The sequence below is a fragment of the Electrophorus electricus genome, chromosome 2, assembly GCF_013358815.1.
Source record: "Electrophorus electricus isolate fEleEle1 chromosome 2, fEleEle1.pri, whole genome shotgun sequence".
Classification (NCBI taxonomy): Eukaryota; Metazoa; Chordata; class Actinopteri; order Gymnotiformes; family Gymnotidae; genus Electrophorus; species Electrophorus electricus.
In genome coordinates this window covers 12952034-12976262 of record NC_049536.1, presented here as the reverse complement: position 1 = coordinate 12976262, position 24229 = coordinate 12952034, and the positions used below count along the sequence as shown (strand labels likewise).

Here is a 24229-nt window from a genome sequence, read left to right as displayed (position 1 = left end):
AGCAGATTATTTACAAAGAATATACAACTGTCAAAAAAAAGACCATGATCCAAAACATGCAAAAAAGTATACCATTTCATTTGAAATATCCATTTGTTTATATCCAAGTAGATCAACAAAGGATCTATAAATATTGTCCACTTTGGCTGGATCGGAACGAAACATGCTCAGAGTGAAATCTGCAGTGTTTGCTTTGACACTTGTGTGTCTGGTGTCACGATGTCTGTGTTCCCAAAGTTGTAGACAAAGGGCAGATTGATACAGCAAAGCATGGCACAAACAAGAAAAGAGAGATCCAAACTTCTGGCTGATTTATAATGCCATGCAATAATGGCCAAACTGCACTTTTATTTCCTGGGAAGACTATAATAGATTAGAAATAATTAAAGAAGTCATTTGAGCAAAATTTATTTGTGATGTGGAAACCCGGGCCAAATGTGAAAAAGTGCCCTAATCCACTGAACAGTCCTGCCAGAAGTCTTATGCCAGCACGATGCTGGGAAACCGCTAGCAAATGCCTGCTGTTCCGTGAGCTTTACAGTACAGGAAAAAATGTGCCTAGTCATGTTCTGACCTCTGCTCTGTGAGCATTTAGCTTCCTACCCTGGCTTTTACTCAACAAAGCAATACCATCCACAGTGAAGACACAGGTCTGAAATACGCAACGTATCTACCGGTATCCGAGCTTCAGCGAGTGACTGATGTTTGGATTTCAGGGTTACTGGTAGCCATCTCATTTTAATTCAGTTCAGTTCAATAGTGCTTTATTGGCGTGACAAAGGTTCACATTCGTATTGCTAAAGCTTTTTATCTTTTTTTAAAATCTCATGTTATCTCTCTTGCAGAGTCAGAGCGACAGCAACAGCACCAAAGTTGGAATGACGCTGGATACTGAGGATCACCCCCAGCTTTTACAGCTGAAGATACTAAAGCCTTCTGTTTTTGTCAAGTCAGTTAAGCATGTGCAAATGTTCTTGCATAGAGGTGATCTGTAGAGCTCCGTATATGACTCAGTAAAAACAAAACGACAATACACTTGACGAGTCCTGGCTCAGCACTCTTCCAGCACATAACAGCAGTGTCCACTGCACACCACATCTGTCACAGTGAATCTGCGCATGCAGCTAGTTCTTGTTACGTTTAGAGAGGGTTCCCCCCCCCCACCAAGTGGAAAAAGAAGATTGGACCATTTCCCTCACAAAGCATATAGCCCATAAGACACTAAAACTCTGAAAGTAAAAGTGATACTACTTGATTATCAACAGGTAACTACGACTCTAGTTACATACACTTCGAAATACTATTGTTCAGTTATTTAAAAAAAAGTTAAAAACAAAAATAAAACTGGTTAAAAAAAACTTTGTTGGTAGACTAAGTGAATGATCATGTGCATAAACATACATAAAAAATGTTGAGATAATCTACAAGTGCTGATCGTACATGGAGAAAATGACCTCCCCAAGCATGGAGGGCATCTTTCCCGCAGTGAAGGCAGCCAGGTCAGACTCAGCATCCCCCTCTCTCTCCCACACACTCATCCAGATGGAGAGCACTCAGGCTCAGGACAGAGCAAACACAAGTGTAATTACTCCAGTCCTCCTCTGTGTTGTGGCTGGAGTTTCAAGTCTCCATTTACCATGTGCAACCAATATAAAAAAAACAACAACAACAACAACAACAAAAAACCTAAATGGCACACAATCATGAAGATGTGATGACAGAGAGAGCAGTGGAGTGGGAAAGACAGAGCACGAAGGCTGCACATCTGCGACTAATACTGTGTGGGACGTCTGTGAATTGACCGTCACATGGCTCAGAGTAATACTCGGTCTGTGTCTTTGGGGAGGTCACGGTGGGGTGTGGTAAGCTCTGGGTTGCTTAGTGACCACCGCCGGACCCGGGGGGGTTGTGGATCCAGTCGAGGATGATGAGGGACAGGCTGCCAAACATAAAGATGACGCCCACCACTAGGAAGATGGCTGCCTGCAGATGGGAAGGAAGGTTTGACGTGAGCAACGAAGTTGCAAAGCCATGCAACAAAGTGGAGAGAGTCTAATTGAGAACGCCAGCGCCGTACTGCGTTACGGGATGATGTTAATGCCATCACCATACTGTGTTACAGGACGATAATATTAACAGCAGTTGGAAATAACAGCACAAATCAATTGAGGTTGTGTAGACTGAAGCCAAGTAATAAAGTGCACTTACTGATATCTTCTGGGGGGACCTGAGTGGTATGCTCTTCACCAGACGCAGGTAGAAGGCCGCAGGCAGGATGAAGATCAACAGGGTGGCAGCGGAGGAACCTATGGGAGAAAGAGGTGGAACACAGAGGAGATGAGAACCCACCAAGCTTCGATCATGGTTAGATCGCAGATCAATCTTCATTTTCACTGGTCATTTCTCACATTTCCTTATACTGTATGAACTGTGGAAAATCTTTCATATTAAACTATGAGCCATTTAGTACTATGGTTTTAATGGTGATGTTTGTGTTGTGTGTTGTAAGAAGCCATTGACAGTAGATGTGAAGATAGTCCACGTGTGACTGCCATTTTTACAAGTGTTCACTCACAGGAGGACATCATGACTCACCTATAAAACCAAAAATGTCTCTGATTGTCGGGACAAAGATAACGAGAAGATTGTTGAAGGCCAAGATGGCTGCAGCAATGAGGATGTGTCTGAACCAGCTGAATTCTCGCCCAGCAAAGAGCAACGTGGTGATGGATGAGCGAATCTATACGCACACCAAGACACACACAAAAACCAAGTGTAACGTTTTAAAATAATTTTTGTCTGTGATGCTGTGTCTTGCTTCATAAATTTTACAATAGGTTAAATGATAAAAGATTTTGACTACTTTCTCTGTTCTACAAAAATGCAAACTTTTAATACAGACACAGAACCCGTATATTTTTAATAACGGCGTGTGCACGCACGCACGCACGCACACACACACACAAATAAGGTGGCAGTGGTGTGTATGCACAATGGGGGTTGAATAGTTCTCTCTGTAGGAACTTTGTAGGATATTGTGGTTAACTTAAAACAAATGAATAATAACCGTTTCATTAATTAAAACTGAGCATTGATCTTAATTCCAATAAAGAAATGTGGCTGGAGAAAGCAAAAGTTATGAAAGCAATAAGATCATTGTTTTTTATTATTATTTTAAGCAGGGTAATGGGCTCTACTGGGTTCTAAGAAGTGGGCAACCTTCTTGAACCAGCAGTAGGCTAGCAGAAACTGTAACTTGGAATGTGGCCTGAGCTCACCTCTGCCTCACACACATATGCATGAATGCACGCAACCCCCCCCCCCCCCAAACAGTGTAAATACTTAAAGACAAACATGTAAATACAGGAACAGGTGGATGAGAATGCAGGTAATTAGCTGAAGCTGTCACAGGATCGGGGCTTTATCGGCTTAGACTTCAGGCTTGGGAAAGGCAGTGGACTGGGGGAAAGTTCAACAGTGAGAGGGTGAAGAACAGGACACAGGGTGGGGGTTGGTGCCCTGCATTAACCTGCTGTGCCTTCATCTTGTGAAACGGCATGAGAGAGTTGCATCAGCCAGCTCACAGGAGGTGTGGCAGAGTCTCACCCACACCACCTCATATGACTTATGTCTCTGTGAGTTATGTGAAGAGGCTGATTGAACTATGTATTATTTAGGGAGTGAGCAGCTTTAGATAATACAAAATAAAGTGAAACAAAATATGAAAAAGTGGAGCAGAAAATATTAAAATTTGCCAGGTCTTTTCAAAACATTATTTGCAAATAGGCTTTCTCTAATTCCACCACCGCTTATAAGGCAATGATAATGGAGTACAAGCATCTCTATAATCTGTATAATCTTACAAGTGAGTAGGTTTTTGAGTAAGTAGGTTCATAATCACCAGGTAACAGAGTAGTTATTAAATAAATCCTCCCATGCATGAATAATAGCAGAAAAATAAGTAAAGACCACTTTATAAAACAACCTTTTAAAGTTTTTATAAAGTTTTTTATAATTAAAGGTTTTCTGATAGACACAATGTAATTGTGCTATTTGAATGGGCCACAGTAAACATGCGCTTCACTTAACAAGGAGAAATCATGCAGTGATAATCCAATCTGAAACAAATTTTATTCAAATTAAAAATGAATAAAAAAAAAAAAATCTGTTATTTAGTTTAAGATCCTAAGATTCACATTCTTAAGTGTACTCATCTACTGAAAAATCTCTGGCAAAGTGCACTTTTTCTGTCTCCTCCTGCTAGGCGTTAGGGCTGGATTTACGGTAGGGTGATACTAGTGGGTACTCTTTGAACAGGCTCTTACATAAAGGAACTTTTGCTGGTTGCTACCTGGGTGTGACATTTTGGTTCCCCAGCACTAATGGATGAAATAATTCAGCACTCTAGTGAGCTGTGAGGGAGGGAGCGTGACATTCACCCAGTGGCCCTCTGCGCTCTGCCCCTTACCACGGTAGCGGGCCACTGCGCCGAACCACAGGCTGGCAGTGAGAGTACAGCAAACTGCTGGGACAATTAGTTTTGGAGTCAGTGTGACTGTCCTTCCCACTAGAACTACAGAGTTTTAAACACCATAAGGAATTTGCTTTCTATATAATGTTCTGACATCCTTGTCTGTCAGCAGGACCTTTTCCACTGCTAGCCTTGCAGGCTGTCAGACTCAATCTACTGCCATAGTAATTACGCATGCATGCTCTGAGGGCACAGAGTTAGCATACTTTTGGAAAACGGCCCATACGGACCTCCAAGTCATAGATTGAACTTCCACTACATTTGGAAATCCTCACTGACACTACTCACAGCAAAGTGGCCTCCTGGAAATTGTGCAACTCAATCTTACTTTTGCAATAGTAATGGGCCTTCAAATATACTAATCACACATTTCTAGATAAAATGTAGCATTATAGCAATCTATATTTAGTACAAAGTGCGTGTGTTAAGAAAATCGTCACTGGGACAAGTGGAAGGAATCATGTCTGTATTGGAATTAGAGAATATAGTTCAGCACATTATACATATAATTAGCCCATGACTACAAAACACACAGCAGCATGTGATTTATGCAAAAGTTATGCTGACTAATCAAGTCATCACAAGAGTCAAGTTGTGTGATAAACTAAACTTATGCCTCAGGTCACGTGTGTTTGGAATGGAAATGGAATGGAAAAAGCCCAGTAGATGAACCTGTTCTGACAAATGATAATATAAAAAGGTTTAAATCACACGGCATTACTGTAACTAAGCCAAGGTCTCTGCAGCCCAGAGACAAAGCAAATATAATCTCTCTCTCTCTCTCTCTCTCCCTCTCTCTCTGTCTCTCAAGAGCTGTGACCTTTTAGAAATGTTAAGGGCAAGGAATGCCAGAACACAAAATGCCTCGTATATCCTCCAGTCCTGCTGCCAATGTTCAAATGGCCTCTCTGAACCGTCTTTCTGACATACTACACTACAAACAGAGAGCCAACTTTCAGAACTATACGATACAAGAATTCAAGTGAAAAAAAAGAAAGAAATGAACACACCAGAAAACAGAAAGACTCTCCAGTTAGTTCAAGCCAATTGAGGTCATTACTTGAAGTCCCTCCAGTGGCAGATGAGTGGAACTGCATTGTCTGATTCTGCCCAAGGTCATGCTCTCCGCACAAGCTCTGTACAGTGGAATATTCCATCCACCCCCACCCTCTCAATCTTCCCTCACCTCAAGTATCTCCATGTGTATATGTGTATCAAGTAATATGTGATCACACCCTGTGTTTATCTAGCTAAAGAAGACAAGCGCGATTTTGTGTATGTGAAATCAGCTCGTGATATATACATTTAAAAGAAGCTATTTGGTGCCAGAGCTGAATTGTAACCTGCCTAAATTATTCTTCCCTACATTAAATATTCAGTCGTAAGGGTTACGCTTTTAGACAACAGCTCCACCAAGTGGACTGTTTAATGTTTCACAGCTTTGCCTGTGAAGAGAACTCTGGGGAAATGACAAACACAACAGACAGTCAGCCAGCAAGTCAGATACACAAACAAAAAGAGTTTGCTTAACGAACTGTGAACAGGTCTGAGAAGGGCTAATACATAGGTTTCCTGGCAGCTAAAGAATAACCCATTAATCAAAACCAAAAACAATCTCTTAACTTCAAGAAATTCAGATAGTAAAATGCCCCAGACACGACTCCTAACTAATATACACCAAACAATTTTAAAGTCCCTTCTACACCAAGAATAAGCTATAATAAACCTTTAGACACATGTTGCTTCAGCTAAGCAAGATGAACATAAAAACCTTTCCGACAAGAGGTGTGAAAAAAAAAACAGGAAAATGTGAGCACGTGTAAAAATGTCCTGTAGCCAAGAAGGGCCAAAGCTACAAGGCACACTTCTAATGTGCTCATTAGAGGCGCCCATGGAGGACCCCAATATAGCTGCATCCATTTAGGGCCCTACTGCAGATCTCACTCTTGTTGCCTTTGCTCACCCTTGCCAGGGAAGATGCGTGGCACCATGTGGCAGCGACACAAATCGTGGGGTGTGTGCCAAAAAATGCGTGGATGTGCCATGGAACCTCATATCTGATGCATCTCATAGGGAGTCCCGGGAAGTTGGACGCAAGCTGGAGCAGTGAGGGGTGGAGCAGCGAGAGGTTGCGCGGTAAAGGGGTGGAGCAGCGAGAGGTTGAGCGGTAAAGGGGTGGAGCAGCGAGAGGTTGACTTGTCAAAAGAGACTAATTCCACTGAGGATTTTTCAGGTTGCTACTATTTAGTGACCTCATGAAGGAACAGCGTGTGCTTTTGGACAGCACTTAACAGGCTGGCCACGGAGTTTGAGAAAACAGTAGAACGCCCAGAGTACTGCCGGGCAGTACTGAATAGCACATTCACAACCAACAACCCAAAAATTAGATCGCTTGACTTGTAGCCTATTTCAATGTGCTCAGCACTCAGCACAATTCAGTGCAGTACTTTTCCTGTTGTGTAAATGTTTGCATGTGTGTGCACACAGTAAAATGGTGATAAAAGGTTGTTATGACTGCAAGATAGCATTGATTTTATCTCATCATCACATCTCATTAAACATCAACTGAGCTCAGATTTTCTTTACTCTGTATAACTGATAAAGTGTTGTTTAACAAATTCAGATAATTTGGACAAAGAAATTGCTGCTTAAAACAAATATGTTGACACACACTAATATGGAACATTCTCAGAACCCTACACAACATTATATGATGGTTCTCAAAATATTAAGGGGGAAATACTCAATTTTAAAAGAGCATAATTTTAAAGGAATCCTTTTAATTTTATATTTCCTTGATAAATGGTAGCTCATTATGGTTAAATACTGTTTGCAACGTTATTAGAATGTCCCTTTCAGTATTTTTTTTTTGTTGTAAAACTGGATAGCAAAAAACATTCCCAGAACATTTGACCTATAACATCACAGAAATGTTTTAAGGAATGTTCTGATAACCAAGAAAAAAAAAAAAAAATTCCACAAACAGAAGAAAACTGGACACAGCGAAAGTTTACAGAACAATATTTTTCAATGTTTCCATAACCTAAAAGGAACATTAGGGGAATGATCTTGGAACATAAAACTGTAACTGGGAATACACAATGCTCTTATATGTTGCTATGAATCCCATTGTTTGTGTGTGTGTGTGTGGGGTACTCACAGGGAAGAGGACAATGGGAACAGTGAGTGTCACAGAAGTCAGAACAGCTAGACGCACCATCAGCAGCATGGTGTCAAACTTGTACACCTTGATGAATGTGTGCAGTAACTCGGCCTCCACGTTATCTGAGTGCCACAGTGGATGTGTTAGAGGACTGGGAATGGAAACTCAGCACAGCATCAACATGCAGCTCCTGTCTAATTTGCCTGTAGTTTGGTGTTTTTGGACGTGAAGCCCTTAAACATTTGGACATTAAACATTTTGATAAAGGAGATTAGCATGGCATTTAGAAGTGTGCTGACTATGTGAATGTTTCTGTCTGTGCAGGTGAAGGAATATACCATAGAATGTGAGGTAGCCAAACAGCGCTGACAGCATGTACATTATAACCATAGCCAGGATCGACAAGTTGGATACATTCTGCATCTTCTTCTGACTGCGACTGTAATGTGTAACAAAAACACGTGTAACAGGTGTACACCATGTAACACAACAGTTAACAACAAAACAAACACTAAACTGACAAATCGATGAATTATATTTTTTATTGTGTACTTTTTTGCTGGAAAGATGGGAAACTATTCTACTCACTCCTTCAGTTCACTGAATATGGGAAGGACCTCTGGGTGACACACAAACGCAAAAGCCAGAATAGGAATAGTGTATGCAGTCTAGAGGAAAAGACCATGACAGAACCCATTCACTTTAACAATTCAAGTTATATAATTTAAGAGTTCGTTTTAATAGTTTGCTGCTACACTAGAACTAAGCTACTTCACCACGCACCTTTAGTAAATGCAAATGTTTCAGTTAGTATAAGTGTTATCATCTAACTTGGACATGTATACATCTCACACCTCACATTCTAAGCACATACCCATTGCTCTCACCTGCGAGTTGAACACAAAGTATTTGGGCGTGCATACGTCCTCATAGTCATCCGGGTGGGACATGTAGTTGTCCCCAGAGACGTGGGTGGCAGCGGCAGGTGGGTAGGGGTCCAAGTGAGCACCGATCAGAGTGGAGCCATTGTGGAGCGCGTATGGCCCCAGCAGCTCTGACCCGTTCAGGCTCACGTTAGATGCGTGGTGGAAAAAGAATGGCAGAGGACATGGAAGCTGAGTCTTCTTATAAATTAACTAAGAGTCATGGAGGAAATGATGGAGAGAGAGAGAGAGAGAGAGAGAGAGAGAGAGAGAGAGAGAAAGAGAGAGAGGGGTTGATACAGAACCCTAAGTAATAGCGGATCCACAACCATCCGACTGACACAGTTAATGTTGTTGGATAGCTTGACTCGACTAACATTTTGAATGCTCACCTGTAACAGATTTGCACTGGAGCACGACTATTGAATCTCTGCTGCACTTTGTGTTTTGTATCAACTGTAAAGCCACCTTGAGCTATATATAAAGCTATATAAATTAAAAAAAGAGCAAAGGAACACTTACCACCCCCACAAAGAAGACCATACATGAGAGGGAAAACCCGCTGGTGTAGCCCAGGTAGCCTGCACAAGAGTATAAGAAATGTAAGACACAAATACAAACACAATAAATTCACACAATCATATACCTCAGAAAAACATGAACACAAGCACACACACACATATACACACGCCTTACCAAGGTTTTTGAGCAGGGACAGAGGTAGGATAATTCCTACAGACACAAACACCACCAGGTAATTACCATTCAGGTACCACTCACTGCAGAGGAGCCAGAGAGCAGAGATGTCAAAACCCCCCCCCCATACAATCACATGAACTAATCAAACTTGCACTCATTAGGGACCAATTAAATGTCATTAAAAGAATGGCAAACAAATGCATGCCCTCACACTCAGCATGCTGCACTTACCCAGAGTTCTCCTCTAGCCCTAGAAAGGTTCGGATAACCTCAGGAAGCTCGTATTTCACTATGAACAGGTAGCTGGACATGGCTGAACAGAGACAATTCATTCAATCACAACCTGCTCCCATGGGACAGTTCAACTGTCTCCACCACACTCCCACCTTCTGCATCCATCAGTACTGGAAGAGGTCAATTCAACAGCATGTGAGTATTCATAGGAGCTAATTATTACTACACGCTGACACATGGGGTCACAGGATGAGCAGGGTACATACACAGAAGCAATTTGTCTCCCAGTACAAAACACCACATGCACACACACACACGTACACACCCCTTAAATAAGAGTAAAAGCTATCCCTACATATTTGCCAGTTCTCCTCACCTCCTATATTCTGCAGGATTATGGATCCAAATGCTGTTATTTTCCCTGGCCAGCCAAATGCCCTTTCACCCAACTTCTCATAGATTAGGGAACCTGACAACGAGAGGAGAATATATACACACACATACATGCATACATACATACAGAGGCTACAGTACTATTTATAAACTCTTTGCATTGCACATACGTGCGTGCCAAACCCACTCCCCCTGCCTCCAGAAGAGTAAATCACTGAGATGCTTACCTCCTTCTTTAGCTGTTACCAGTAGCAGATGAATGGAATAGAGTGACAGAATAGATACGCCCAAAAGGAGAACACTGCAAAGCAAAGCCACAACATGTTCAGGCAATATTTACTGTTTATGAGAACATGTACCTGTCATTTTTCATGCTGCAAAGTGCCTAGTGCACTCTGGGTTTCCTCCCGGCTTTTCTCGAGAATTCTGAAGACGACTGAAAATTTCCCCTGGTGTCTGGGTCCGTGTCTCAAAAGAACGAGTCACAGTCTGTGAGGTGACACACAATGGACCAAGGCGTTACGGGTTCATCAGTCTGCCGTTAGTCCTCCCTACACTCCACATACTGTATATTGTCTAACAGGGCAAACAGAGCAGGTACATGTAAATCTAGCTACCAGAAACAGCCTGTCTATGTCTCCATTTAGACCCTGTCAACTTTCATGTCCCACCACTGTGTCCCAAAACTGTGTCCCACCTGTCACAGTATGAGAGTGTGCAGGAGCAAGAAAAACAGAGAGAGAGCATGAAAGAGGAATAAAGAGATCAAGGAGCGATAAAGGGAATCCTCCGAATCTGGTCGTCACAGCTCGAACTGCTGATGGGTCATCGGACACTGGCCACCTGTAGTCCCAGTGTCACAGAAATAGCGCCTGCCGTGAGAGGCCAGAGCTGAGTGGCCGATGTGGGACTGAACACTGATCTGTGCACGATGACGCAAGACCTGAGAAAGATGCGCTCTTCATCCTCACGCTATGGGCAGAATTTGAGGTCAGAGAGGCTGAGCTGTTCAGCTGCCCACTGTCACTCAGCTGGGCCGGGGTCACTATGTCCAAACAAAAGAAAACGACCTCCAGTCATCTTAACTTATTCTTTTTACTTCAGTCTCTTTCTACTCTTCTGTCTCTTCTTCTCTCTCGCAGGCTCCCTCGCGCACATACATGTAGATATATTTCACTCAATGACCCTAGCCCCTCAGCAGACAGTCACAGTTTATAGAAAGAGGCCAGTGAATGGGAGTTCCACCAGCAAAAATAGCACTGGTGTCTGCCTCAGCTACATTACACATTTCACAGTAGAAACCCATCCAGCCTGCACAGCAGTGTGGGAGTTCAACCCCCAACTAGCCCACTGGGCGCTGCTCTGAAACCCCATCCAGAGCATACATATTGTGCCCGGGAGCCAGTAAGTAGCACACTTACAGAAACAGGACGATGCCAGTGTTGGCCATAGCGAAAGACAGACCCAGGATCCCACTCCCCATGATGGCATTACTGAGGTTAAAAACAGACATCCCAAAAGAAGCATGTCCTGGGTGCTGCAGGAAAGAGAGAGGGGGTGAGGGGTGGTCAAGACATAAATAGACCATCAATTCTAATAAGCAAAGTGTTGATTACAGCTGCTTTAAGTGTAATTATGCAAGTATCTGGTTGTGTACCAATTTCACAGTGGTACAGAGTGGACTCACTAGGGTTGGTTGTATTTACCACACAAAAATACTGACTGGCTGTGGTCCTGCAGTTAATCCTGTATCATCGAGTTTTTAATCTCTTCAGTAGAACAAACAACTAAATTGTGTTTGAAATATGCTTTGCCTGCAGCATATCAGAAATCATCAACTGATTACACTACTGCAAAATGAAGTTCAGCCAATTCTAGTTCTTTCTCGGCACTGAGGCATGTACTTACGTATTCTTCATGATACTCCTCAAACTTCTTCTTCATCATTCCATGGGTGAGGAACTTCTGACTCTCTTCATCCTCCTCATCCATATACTGACTGCAAAAAGGAAGTTGAAAGCGGGTGATTTTGGGAGCGAGGAGAGGCTGAACACAGAGAATTTAAGATGGACACGAAAGTCATGTGTCTAGCTACCGACAATCTGATTATAGTGCTGTGTGAGTCTCACAGGTTCTGGAAAGCATTAGGAAGGCATGACGTATACAATTAACAGCGTGGAATAAAGGCCATGGGATAAAGGCTAAACCCAAAGAGGAATAGGAAACAGGTGGGCGTGGCAGGTAGGCGTTGCTGCTGACCTGCTCATTGTGGAACGGGTAGCAGCTGGGCGTGGCGGGTAGGTGTGGCTGCTGACCTGTTTATTGTGGAATGGGTAGCAGGTAAGTGTGGCTGCTGACCTGCTCATCGTGGTCTTCTCAGAGTCCATGGGTTCAGTGAGGCGCTCATCCAGGCTGGCATTGCTGTCGTCGTCCGCCTCTGTGCTCACTTGCTTCAGTTCCATACGGTCCATGGCACACAAATAGAGGGAAAACTACAGTGCAGAGGGAGGGTCGTCTCGTAGTCCTGGCAGGGGGGAGAACCACTCACTGGGAAAGAGAACACAGGAACACCGGTCAGGGATTGCGACCCAGACCAGAGCAATTACGTGGAAAACCTTGTGCACATTTATTCCAGATGTGTTCAAAAGCATAAACTGTGGTTACATGTCGCGTTGAAAAAGCAAGCGCCAACACATGGGTGGAACTCGAAATACCAGATAAGACACGTCTATAGGCAAGTAGGAAACAGATCAAAATATAAAACTTGTATCCACATTCAGAAGGAAAAAAAAATCTAGAGTGCAGCTGCAGAGGCAGCCTCATACTTACACCAATTAAAACAGAGGGAGGCAGGCGGGGTGGTTGCCTAAAGCATGATCGCTAAAAGACAGGTAACGAAGGTAGCATTTTAAAAGTGATTTTTGAACTGTACAAATGACATGCTTCACATCCTCAAACAGAGGTCACCATGGTGTGAGGCTTTTGACAAGCTGTGATGTTGCTGTTTCTATGGCACTGTTACACTGCCAAACAGGGAAGTAATCTCAGACATTGTACAGCGATTATTTTACTGTATTTGCAACTCCTCATACAGTGTAAATTTTTATACAAAAAAGGAGCAGTCTTCCATACAGAGACTTTATACAGCATTTGAAATAGAACAGCCCCTGAGATGTCAATGCGCTGAATTTAAATTAAAAAACATCAACACTTTCTAAATCACCCAATTTTATAGCAAGTGTTTATCAGCTATTAAAATGTTATTTCTGTTTGTTGGAGGTTAGTTTACCAGAGTAGGTTTCCTGTTTGTTTCATAAATATAATTCAAGAACTTTTCTAGTATCAGAGCTTCGAGGAGTTGCTCCAGTTTTGTTGTATTTGTTGTGAATGTCTGCATACTCTTGGGTATGTGCTCAAGTAGACAACAATTTGATAGGTCACAAATACTATACTTAAATACATACAAAACAAAAAACTTTATAATGGTTATAAATAAACTACTGATTGTTATGTAATCTGACCAATCATAGGCAATTCCTGTCTCAGCTGGAGACCTATTGAGGAGACCTCAGTACTGAGGAATTTCATGACCATCTAGAAGAAAGGAAATTTTGTTCAATTATGCATGCGTGGTCTCATTCAACATGGTGGAAGACCACAAGCTCAGACCATCTCATAAGTCACTGAGGGAGGCCTGTCAAACTGCAGCACAGAGCTTATTAGCTACATACTTCAAGGGGAGGTGCAGGAATTTTCAGTGCTACGTTGGAAAGCTCCACAGTGAGAAGTGTCATCTCTGACAATACTTTAAAATAAGGATCGTTGCAAACACACTGTCAGTATTTAAAGTGTTTGAAGTGTAAGCCTTACACCTAGGGCCCTGATAAAACATTATCCAAGACTACTGATGACCTGTGCATTGAACAGAAGACACAGACTATACAGACACATTATTTTTATAATAAATAAGTATTTATTCTGGTTTGAACGTTCCCAGAGATAGATAATAGTCCTAATTTCATTCTTGGATAATGGAAGGCTTTTAAAAGCTTGTGCCAGCTGAGGAAAGGAGGCAGGTGAGGCCCAACACCTGACCTGGAAGGTTTTGTGCATTTTGGGCATAATATGATTTGCTGTACCAAGGTGCATGTTATAGACTTGACTGAAATTTTGAAAACGTGAATTCAGAATTGGAAATCCTTGTTAGCAATTCTGAAAAACCATCACAACATAAAATATTATGCAACACCGTCAAGTATATTATATAACCCATAAATTCACCAGTTTGATACCCTCCACCTCACAGATTCTGTGAAGATCATTCCTGCTGACACCATTCTGAAATCTATCAAAACTCAAGCCCTGCAAGAGTAATTTGGAGTCAAAATGGTATACTGTTGGTCAACCACAAAACGTTCTCTCCTGCCCCTCAGTGCCGAAAGAGGAAAGCATTATGTAACACTTTATGAGACAGCAAATGGGACCACATTGCCAAACAGTCGTACATCAAATTACACACAACTCTCCTATTCCTCACACAAAGCTTTCTTTGATAGGACTAACGTGTGCAGCCAGGATTGTTCTGGACCAAGAGCTGAAAACTTTCCACTGAGACACTCCCTGCCCATAAGAGAGGCAGCCATGTGTTGAATAAACATCACTGGGTGAAACAAAACAATATGTGGGAGAAGTGAGGAAGGTGTGGTCAATTTGCATATGAATATACCTAGACATTGTGACACTGTATATCATTAGCACTTTGTAGTTTCCCCCCCAATTTCCGACAAATGGCAGCAGTGCATGCCTCCTCTTTTCATACTTTGTTTCTTTCAAACAAATGAACCCTGTTGCAACAAAATCAGATTCTTTAAAACTACAGAGAAACCTATATCAAAAAGGTATGTAGTTACAAGAACGAAGGTTTAGAGTCTGAACTCAGTGGCAGGTCCATGGAGTGTCAGGATTTCTCTCCAAAATAGATTTAACAAGACTTGAAAGTAAGGAATAGTTTTTAAATTAACTTTCAAAGCTGCATGGCTAATATTTGCCAGGCATTGTGTTGTGGAGCCTGTTAAACCTGTCCTGCCAGCATTGTATGGAATACGGGTAGTAAACTATCTTAAATGGCTGCAGTACAGAGCCTTTATGACAGAAGCGCGCTGGCTTTACACTTCAACTATTCTATGCAATTAACTTAATTTTTGCAATTATTTATTTGTCACTCCATAACTAGTATCACTCATAGACCTCTGAGAACACCACTTCTCCAAAAAATATGGTTAAAGCTGAGTGATTCATTTTTATATAGAAATTCCAGTGGAAGTCATTTTTCAAGCTGCATTGATTCGTTTTAACTGCACACTCAACATTCATAAGTTTTGTAATATTCTTTTATAGCCTTTTAAAGTTCATTTATCATCATTTTTCATTACAGTAGTTCTAATAGTGCTATAATTGTGCAGTTAAATTAAGTCTTTGGATTCTTGATATACAGCTGCAAGATACACTTGTAATTATGTTTGAATGTACTATGTTGACTATTGTATGTTTCTGAAATATAGTTTTACATTTTAGGAAAGCCAAAATCTTTCTAAATCCATCTTGCAGCTTAAACAATTTATCATTGTAACAAACTATTTAGCATGCCACAATCGCCTCTGTATTTCCAACTAAAATAGCTAAATACATTTTTCTGACATCAACTCACTTCAGTACAAAATAGAAATTAAACAGCACACACATGGAGAGAAGCCAAAGTTTTCAATCTGGAGACTTTCAGGGCAGGGCTGCTGAAGGGCATCTTTGTGATGCTACTGTGCTTTACAACAAGAAAAAACCCCAAAACAAAACAAAAAACTCTCTTCAATGTAAGCTCATACTAGGGGTAATATCCCCCACTCACACCCAGCTCTGACACCAACCACAAAGCCGCAAATCCCCTTGGGGCAAGAAGACACACGTTCTAACAGAACTCAGAATTAGCAAACAGCTGCACACACAAAGTCTTGGACATGAAAACAACATGGGTCTGCTGAATTCCAAATGGCTTTTAACTCAGTATCACGTGAATGTGGCAGGTTACAGTGTGAACGAAGCTGTTAAATGGCTTTTAAAAGTACTCACAATCAGGCTAGCGTTCCGTGCTGACAGGAGGAAGGAAGAAATTTGCTTATACTACCTCAGGTGAGTGGCAGCTATAAAGAGTAGAGGGAGGGCTCTTCTCAGCCAATCAGGGCTACTCTAGTGTGAGCCATTGCCTCAATGCTCCTTCCCCACCCCCACCTGCGTCATTAGACAGAGAACACACAGGATCCGAAAATATGGACAAGATAACATGCATTGCATCAGTTAATGTTTGCTCTGTTGTTCTGGGATGAGAGGGATGCGCTTTTTGTATACTCTCTCCCTCAATGCATATATTAACCACTTATCATCTTTAGGAATAACATCACAAATCTCAGAAAAAGTGTTGTTTGAGATTTAGTAAATGCGACAGTACTAACTACTTACTACTTAAAAGCTGGAGTTGGCAAATTCTATGAAATGTGTTAATGTCAAAAGAAACTAAAAGACATTGTAGCATCCACTGAAAGCAAATAGATGTGTATAGACAACTGCCACTTTTACAACCCAACAATCATTTTGAAGCTATCTGATATTGTAAAACATTACAATTTTGCAAATACCCTTACAAGCAAACAAGCAGTCTAATCACACAAGTAACTAGTGACAAACCATTTCAAATCTACACAATCCATCATATAATCTGTATGAAATAATCTCAATCCTGAGCAGTAAAATATCCAATTATCTGGTCAAATAAATTCCCTCTTACTGTTGATGCAGATGCATTTCTCATCTCAAGGAGAAAGAGCTTTCCTATGCTGAGTGTCATTCCTTATATGGAGACAGCCCTCTCCAAACCACAGGGTACAACACAGAGCCAATCACTAGCTTTGGCTCAAGGGTCAAAAACGAAGCAGTGAATTTACACTTCACCCTGTTATCATGCCAAAACTCTCACCAGGTGCCACACATGGCCCCAAAACCACACCAGACTCTGCAAACACACACGCATGTAACCTATGGCTAGCCATGCTGCCTCACTCAGAACAAAGGGGCAGATCATGAAATCTGTGAAACTGTGAGGGGAGGTGAAAGGTGAATATTAGCACACCACATTATGGCCAAAATTACATTTATTATACATACATATTGATATTACAGTTTTCTTTGGGTGCTGTCCTTAACACCTGACACTGTTCAAAAAAGAACCTGCTCTATTACATTTGAAAAAGTAACCATCTCCAAGGTCCCAGTGTGGGCACGGTGCAGAGAACGACATCTTTCATTTCACCAGAGTGGAGTCAAGCCAACACATGCAGCAGTAAAGCAAGCTCAAACATCATACCAACATGCGCATGCCGATGGAAGGTAGCTCTGATTGCTCTGCAGTCTGATTTCATAGAAGAAACAGTGTAGATAAAGCCCTACGGGCCAAAATTAGGCATAATCTATGTTTTCTTAATTTTAAATCCTTGAACAGAAAACACCACTCTGAACTAACTTTGTAAGAATAAATGGGCCTTCTCTCCAAATGAGGGTGATTTGGATAGAAGGTCACAATTTCATCTTAATTCCAAATATATGGTGAGTACACCTGTCGGTTTACAAAGAAATAACATCTCAATTCCACTTCTCTGCTCAGCATTAAAAATACACTGTGTGGTTTTAAATTAAATGAAAGCAGCATTTGAAGAACATTCTGAACCTAGTTTACAGCATTGTTATTTGTATATGGAATCAAAAGCCCATATGGAAGGACTATAGAGATTGCTCTTTAATGCTGAAGAAACTAAGAGGAGCAAGAGTAAACACCACAATCCTGAAACAAACAAAAAACCTTCAAAAAACACTGTATGCTTTAGAATCATTAGACAAAGCATGTAATGTAGCAGTGTGTGTATGAGTAGGGAGGGTATGAGTTTTGTGTGAGTGAAGATGTTTATGCTGATATCTAAAGGCCAGTTCAAAGGGTTAATAGTGTAATCCTTTCTCTGCCAGAGGATCTGGGCCTCATTTACCACTGGAGTTCACTGTAGAAGCAACTACAAACATAGAAGTGTTAACAGCATCTTAAATGATAGAGTTCAGTGTGAAACGTGATTGCTTTTGGCAAACCTGGCCCTGGTACCAACTCTCTTAACAGCCAGGTGTCTAGACTAAGAAAGGGTTACTTACTGGACATGTTTTATTACTGAGTAAATTAAAACAAAAAAGCAGCACATTACAACTTTTCACTTTTTGGACTACAAGCCAAATAGAAAAGACGAACAGACATATGTATCTTTTTTGTTCAAATAATCTTCCTGCAAATAATCCAACAAGCTGATCCCTAAGCAGCAATTAGTAATAGTAATTTAAGACATAAAGGGGGTTTTAATTCATATCCAGACTGATCCAGAGCACCCACTTTTCTCACTGTAATGCAACGTTCCACATCTGCCAAATTTCACCCTTCTTGTCCACACCTGCAGTAGGATAGTATGTGCCAACCATAAGTCAAGCTTAATTCAGTCTTCAAAAACAATAGATCAGTCCTCATCCACATAGGGAGGAATATAATTTTCAGCCATTCCCAGTAGCAGTCTAAGAATGTCTGGTTCTGTCTTGTGACCATAAAAAGAAACAAATTGTGTAAAATTTTAATTGTGTAAATTAAACTTTTATGACTATGAGTAAATGACAAAGCACTTTTGTAAGTCACTGTGGATAAGTGCATCTACTAAATACCATAAATGTAAATGTAATTGACTCCATAGTAAACACAAGCTTCTGTGCGGCACCTAATGGTGGCCATTTATCAGGGACTCCAGAGAAAGGGGCAGCAGGGCCTCATGTTAGGAACCAAATTGGCAGGCAACAAGAGAACATACTGGGAGTCAAGCGCAACTCAGGTGCCAGTCGCTACAGATCACAGTCACACGCTCACTAAGCAAACCAATTGGGGTGGATCTCAGAACATGAAGCCTTACATACATTAAGGGACCATGAATGTAATGTTCATTAAAACTAGACTGGTTAAAAACAGCAGAGTGTACTCATAACCAGGTAGTACTCTTTTTTTTGTGGACTCTCACATTCTCTAAACACCAATAACAAGACCCGTCTCCACTGCTTTGAGCTAAGGCTTTCAGACATTTTACACATAAAATGTTACTACTATTCTGGCATAGGTGTGAGTATCCAAAAAAAACAAACAAAAAAAACCCCAAAAAAACCTGAAGTGATCTCTGGGGCTATTATTTAAAGGGTTGAGTGCCAAAACCCATAACTTAATTATAAACCCTATTAAAATCCTTATTTTACGATTTGTGATAGAGGTGATGAAAAGATGCTCCCATTGCACACTTGTTACAAGTCCCTACATGTTAGCTGGCATCTCTCTGCAGTCTACAAGCAAATACTGCTTGATGCAGCAGCTTTGACTGAGCTCAGATAACACATTGCACATAGTTAAACACTGTCTCCTCCCTAGGCTAAATGGATGGGTTTAATGGTCCAGTAGGAGTTTACATTTTTGCTTAACATATGTTCTCTGAGGAAACAATAAAGGACAACAGTAACATTTGAAGGTCATTGGTACTGTTCTTTAATAGGACCCAATGATTTTCTTAGAAAATAAAAACGGAAATAAAATGCATAATTTGGTGTGCAAACTTTGTTACCAAACTTATGATTATTAAATATCTAAAATGATCACAACAGCTTTAGAAGTGACAAATATGTTAATCGAAACAGAAGCAGCAAGCATAATTTTTAGTCCTATATTTAAAGAAATTGAAGTGCATAAAATAATACATAGCAGGGCCTGGTTACTGGCACAGTCACAAGTTGTTAGGATAAATGTTAGTTCAAATAGTCTAACAGGTGTGTAGAGAGCAAGTGTCTCCAAGACTGGAACAGGTTGCTCTACAGGTGACATTGTTGATTTCATGACTGTGGGATACTGGCTTCAGAAAAGTCCAGCTATACAGATACCTTATCAGACAAGTTGTTAATAGCAAATATGAGTCAAGAAATACTGTAAAAACACACATCAGCAGTAAAAAAAAAAGTACCAGAAAAAAGGATATTAACACTAAATTTGAATTGTGAAAAGAGAGGAACTTTTCCTCAGGGTTGGCATGCATAGGACTGCAAGAGCTCTGGCCATGAACTTATTGGACTTTATTGATTTGCTTCTCTTTTGGAGGATCAGTGACACAGCAACAGGTTAAACTCACAGATGGCTCTTCTATAAAATACCACAATGGAACTAAAATACAGAACAGACACTAGTATCTTACACAAACCTTTAATGAAAACAATTAATGTAATGTTAATAATATTACAGTATATTAATTGCAGCCATGCAACCCTCTATTGGTCTTTTAATCTTAGCCATCACAGTGTGCTTACTGTTCAGAAAAAAATAAGTGTCCATATGAAAATACATTTCTCTGACCATGCCATGAGTAAGATGTCACCATAATCATAATAAGACCACAGTTCACCTGTACTGCAGAGCTACAAAACCAAAAGCAAATAAGTACAAATCGGTGTCATAATTTATAGGTGTTTGTTTGAACATTGTTAAATTAATCTAAATTTTCAGTAGAAATTATAGATTAGAAATTATGCAGCTACTGAACTTAACATAGTATAGCATATAGTATTGTAGACACTGCATACACCAGCAAACCTAACATATGAGTAGTGTGAGCAGGAATTATTAGGGGAGACATGTCACAAAACCCCAACCCCCACCCACTACACATATGAAGTTGGATGACCTTGTTTGTTACATACACCAAGCTTTGAACCATGTTTGCTCTGTTATTAATAAAACCTTGAACTACATGCCTAAACAACCACAAACCAGGCCTGCATTTCCCAAAAATCTCTGCAGTCCACTCAATAGAATTACATGGCAGAGATAAGTCAAAGCATCACACTTGCTCACATTATTTAATAACCGATATATATTCATTTCTGTTAACCAGAAAAAACACAGGACTGAGAGTGGCAGACTTCATGATTAACTAGGGCCTAATTTGTAAAAATGTAAAAATCAATAATGTTAAATATAACTTATTAAAACACTAATTAAGCTCTGACAAATACTTCTGAGCTAACAGTTTTAAGTAGATCAGTATTTGATGACTCACCCCTGTCACGTTAACTGCATCTACCATCTGGTCTACACTGAAGTTCATCTGAAAGACCTGAGAAACAGAAAAGGACCTTCCTAATAAGATGCTGCTACGGAAATGCAACTGAAACAAAAAAATAAATATTATTTCAGTACTGAAAGCTGGTTCCAGCAAAACTCGGGTTGCCAATTTGAATGTTAGTCTATTTCTTGAAGATCAGGCATGAGTCTGGCTCATTTCTGTACCAGCTAAAGATCAGAACTTTGCAGACAAACACATTCCCAAAATTCACTTGAATTAACCCTTCTGGAGCGGTCTGTGTCATGGTTAAGTGTAGAGAGGTAACCTCCTCCTACTTCCCTAATGGTGCCTGAGGTCTGGGGTGTGCTGACATGAATGTGGAATATGTACAACATAACCATTTCTGCATTAAGGCTACATTTAGACAGCAAGCGGTAATACTTTATATGGATTTTAATAGCATTCTTATATTTAAAGATTGACTGTTGGTTGGAATAGCAAAAACAGTTTTACAGAATGTGTTTTTAGCTTGTATTTTGAGATAAAGATGAAATACACATTGGATATGTGAAAGCCATTAGATATACATTTCTACCTATATATAGCTTTACACACTATACCCCTACCCAATCGGTGACTAAATATTTCATGATGGTCTGTGGGTTTGGATGAGCTTGGGTAAACTGACACTCACTGAATCCAACCAAAGGTTTGGCCCACTTTATGGAGGCCACTTAACGACAATTACTGAGAGCTCTGGGTGAAAGTATGGATATGATGATGCCACAAGACAATGTACATGAGCAATTACTAGTATCTTTTAGCGACTTGCTATTACTGATCTAAAAATTGGCTGGATTTAGCAAATCTTAGAATACACAAGGGCACTTTATGAATAAAGCCCAGGACCCCTTCCATGGGTTATCTGATGCACATATACAGCGCACCATCACTGATTGGCTCGCTCAGAGCTCATCTTAGAAAGTGTGAAAAATGTATGATCTGTATTTGTGTGGTTGTTTTTGGCAATCACTTGAATAGAGAAACCTGTAGCCAGAGCACCCTTTCCAGATGTCTTGTCACCCAAGGGTGTTCTCAAAAGGCAAGGCTGTACTTGAAGATGACAGGTTCTTCAGCTTGTTTGTGCCTATAACTCTTTCTCTGAGGTTTCCTTAAAGAACACAATATCTTGCGGCAATGTTTATTCACAGATTCACAGTTAGATAACACGGAATGGCAGAAATACCAGTTCCAGCAATTCGTCAAGATTGAATCTACTTTATTTAGTGAATAAGGATCTGAAAGAGCAACCTTGTTAAAATGTAGTGGTGCCATTTGTGAAAACCAATTGTACTATTGCAGTTTTATCCTTGTTAACATTTCCAAATTACAGTGGAAGACAAAAGGTCTAAGAAACCCTTCAGGAGTGGAAATTTGGTTTAACATTTAAACAGATACACCACAAAAATATAAAGGAAAAAAACAAAACAAAAAAAACCCCTTCAAACTAAACTCCGATTAATTTATAACTAGGGAGGTGAACAAATTCAAATGAATATAATCGAAACGTATCGACAACTCATTTAATATTAATGTTACTGACATGACGTCAGCTACAGTGAGAATCCATGAGAGAAATGCTAACCAGTGGGTGGGTCTTATACTTTCACTGTTATTCCCTGAATGTTCCAGACTGTCCAAAGTTACTACAGTATCAGCTACCAGAAAATATTTAACTTAAGCTAATTTCGTTTCTGAGAAACTAGAGACGAATTTTACATTGAAATAGCCTTAATTGTATAATGGCCATTAGGCTAAATTATTGTGGATAAGCTGTGTCACACGTATGTGGCGAGGAAAAAAAAAACCAAGGAGAAAACATTTGAAATGGTACAATCCTCGTCAGAAAATCCAGTGTTTTTCACCAGCATAGTTTTAAAGTACACCTGCACAATACAACGCACTACAACAAAAAGCTAATTCATACTCTTATTAAGCAACCAGACGTATTTACTGACCAATGCATAGACAGACAGTACGATTCTCGCGGGCGAATCTACAAAAATAGCCCCACCCCCACCTTTCTGAAGCTCGCGACATGTATAAACCTGCTTTAATGCATTAAAAGTGATTAAAACAATTCACACACGCAAGGTACGGATTCAGCGTTTTAGTGATGATCAGTATTTTCTCCACAGAAGTAAAATCAAACCTTTTATCCCTAAAATGCCCCTAGCCCTAGGTAGCCTACACTTTCTTTTACAATTTTTAATATTTTTTATATATATATATATATATATATATATATATATATATAAAAATTTTCCCCCTGGCCATTGTTACTTTCTGCAAATCCATTTTTTTCAATGTACATGTAGGCAATAAAACATGGGGTAGCTTTGTTTGGGCAACTAATGCATAAATGATTCACAGATGTAACGAGGTAAAACATTTCAGAGCTGCCACGCGCGCTGTAATATACAATGCTTTGTGTCTTACATGTACGAAGACAAAATGTCAAAATGTTATAAAATAAAAATTAAACCAGCGACAGCATTCGACCTCCTTTTAGCCCGAATGCTGCACGCTTATACATAGTCTATTTACATAAGTTATGAGAAGTGTTTGCATTTAGGAACACTAGAACGTAGTCTACTCTACCTCCTGCGGGGTTACACCCCTGAGTAATTTAGACAGATAAGGTTATTTTCTTCAACGGCTACTTTTATAGATAATTTGCCAGTTACAAGTAATTGAAATGAACTTACTTCGTTAAAACCCAACTGTTGTATTTCACAGGACAACCTATATATTTCAAGTTATATATTATTTTGACCTGTGTGGGTAATGCTGGGCTGCAGTAAATTGAGTCACTTTTTTTTTGCATGCATCTGCTGAGGTAGCACAGAGATATAACTTCGTCTCCTGACATTTGAATAAACTGTTGTTTGTGACTACCCACCTGATTCGTCGGTAAATTACTCCAAATCTCTCAGAAGCGATAGGAAGAGGCGGACGTCTGATACTGGGTCCTCCAGCCCATACCCATTTAACGGAGACGCGACCGTGG

General features: G+C 40.4%; 1 protein-coding gene across 3 annotated transcripts; it reads right to left on the bottom strand.

The window, feature by feature from the left end:
• Positions 1–308: 308 nt before the first annotated feature.
• Positions 309–24229, bottom strand: slc38a4 (solute carrier family 38 member 4). Of its 3 annotated transcripts, XM_035534269.1 has the most exons (17): positions 24122–24210; positions 21154–21210; positions 12302–12490; positions 11852–11942; positions 11365–11480; positions 10171–10244; positions 9927–10019; positions 9548–9629; positions 9314–9396; positions 9140–9198; positions 8582–8830; positions 8283–8362; positions 8033–8133; positions 7692–7816; positions 2596–2740; positions 2209–2306; positions 309–1983 (listed from the first exon to the last, which is right to left on the bottom strand). In XM_035534269.1, the coding sequence occupies exons 3-17, from the start codon at positions 12412–12414 to the stop codon at positions 1879–1881; spliced, it is 1614 nt and encodes a 537-aa protein (XP_035390162.1). In that variant the 5' UTR covers positions 12415–12490; positions 21154–21210; positions 24122–24210; the 3' UTR covers positions 309–1878. The 3 variants fall into 3 exon arrangements, with proteins under 3 accessions (XP_035390162.1, XP_035390155.1, XP_035390164.1); XM_035534262.1 differs by lacking the exon at positions 21154–21210 and having other exon boundaries at positions 24122–24229; XM_035534271.1 differs by lacking the exons at positions 21154–21210; positions 24122–24210 and adding an exon at positions 16067–16146.

What these genes read in the sequence shown, in the direction of transcription:
- slc38a4 (XM_035534262.1), bottom strand. Translation starts at nt 12,414, where the DNA reads ATGGACCGTATGGAACTGAAGCAAGTGAGCACAGAGGCGGACGACGAC. An exon ending in ACTTTGTGTTCAACTCGCAG is followed by an intron (nt 8,363 to 8,581) that starts GTGAGAGCAATG and finishes CTTTTCCTCTAG; the next exon opens with ACTGCATACACTATTCCTAT. An exon ending in ATATTCAGTGAACTGAAGGA is followed by an intron (nt 8,134 to 8,282) that starts GTGAGTAGAATA and finishes TACACATTACAG; the next exon opens with TCGCAGTCAGAAGAAGATGC.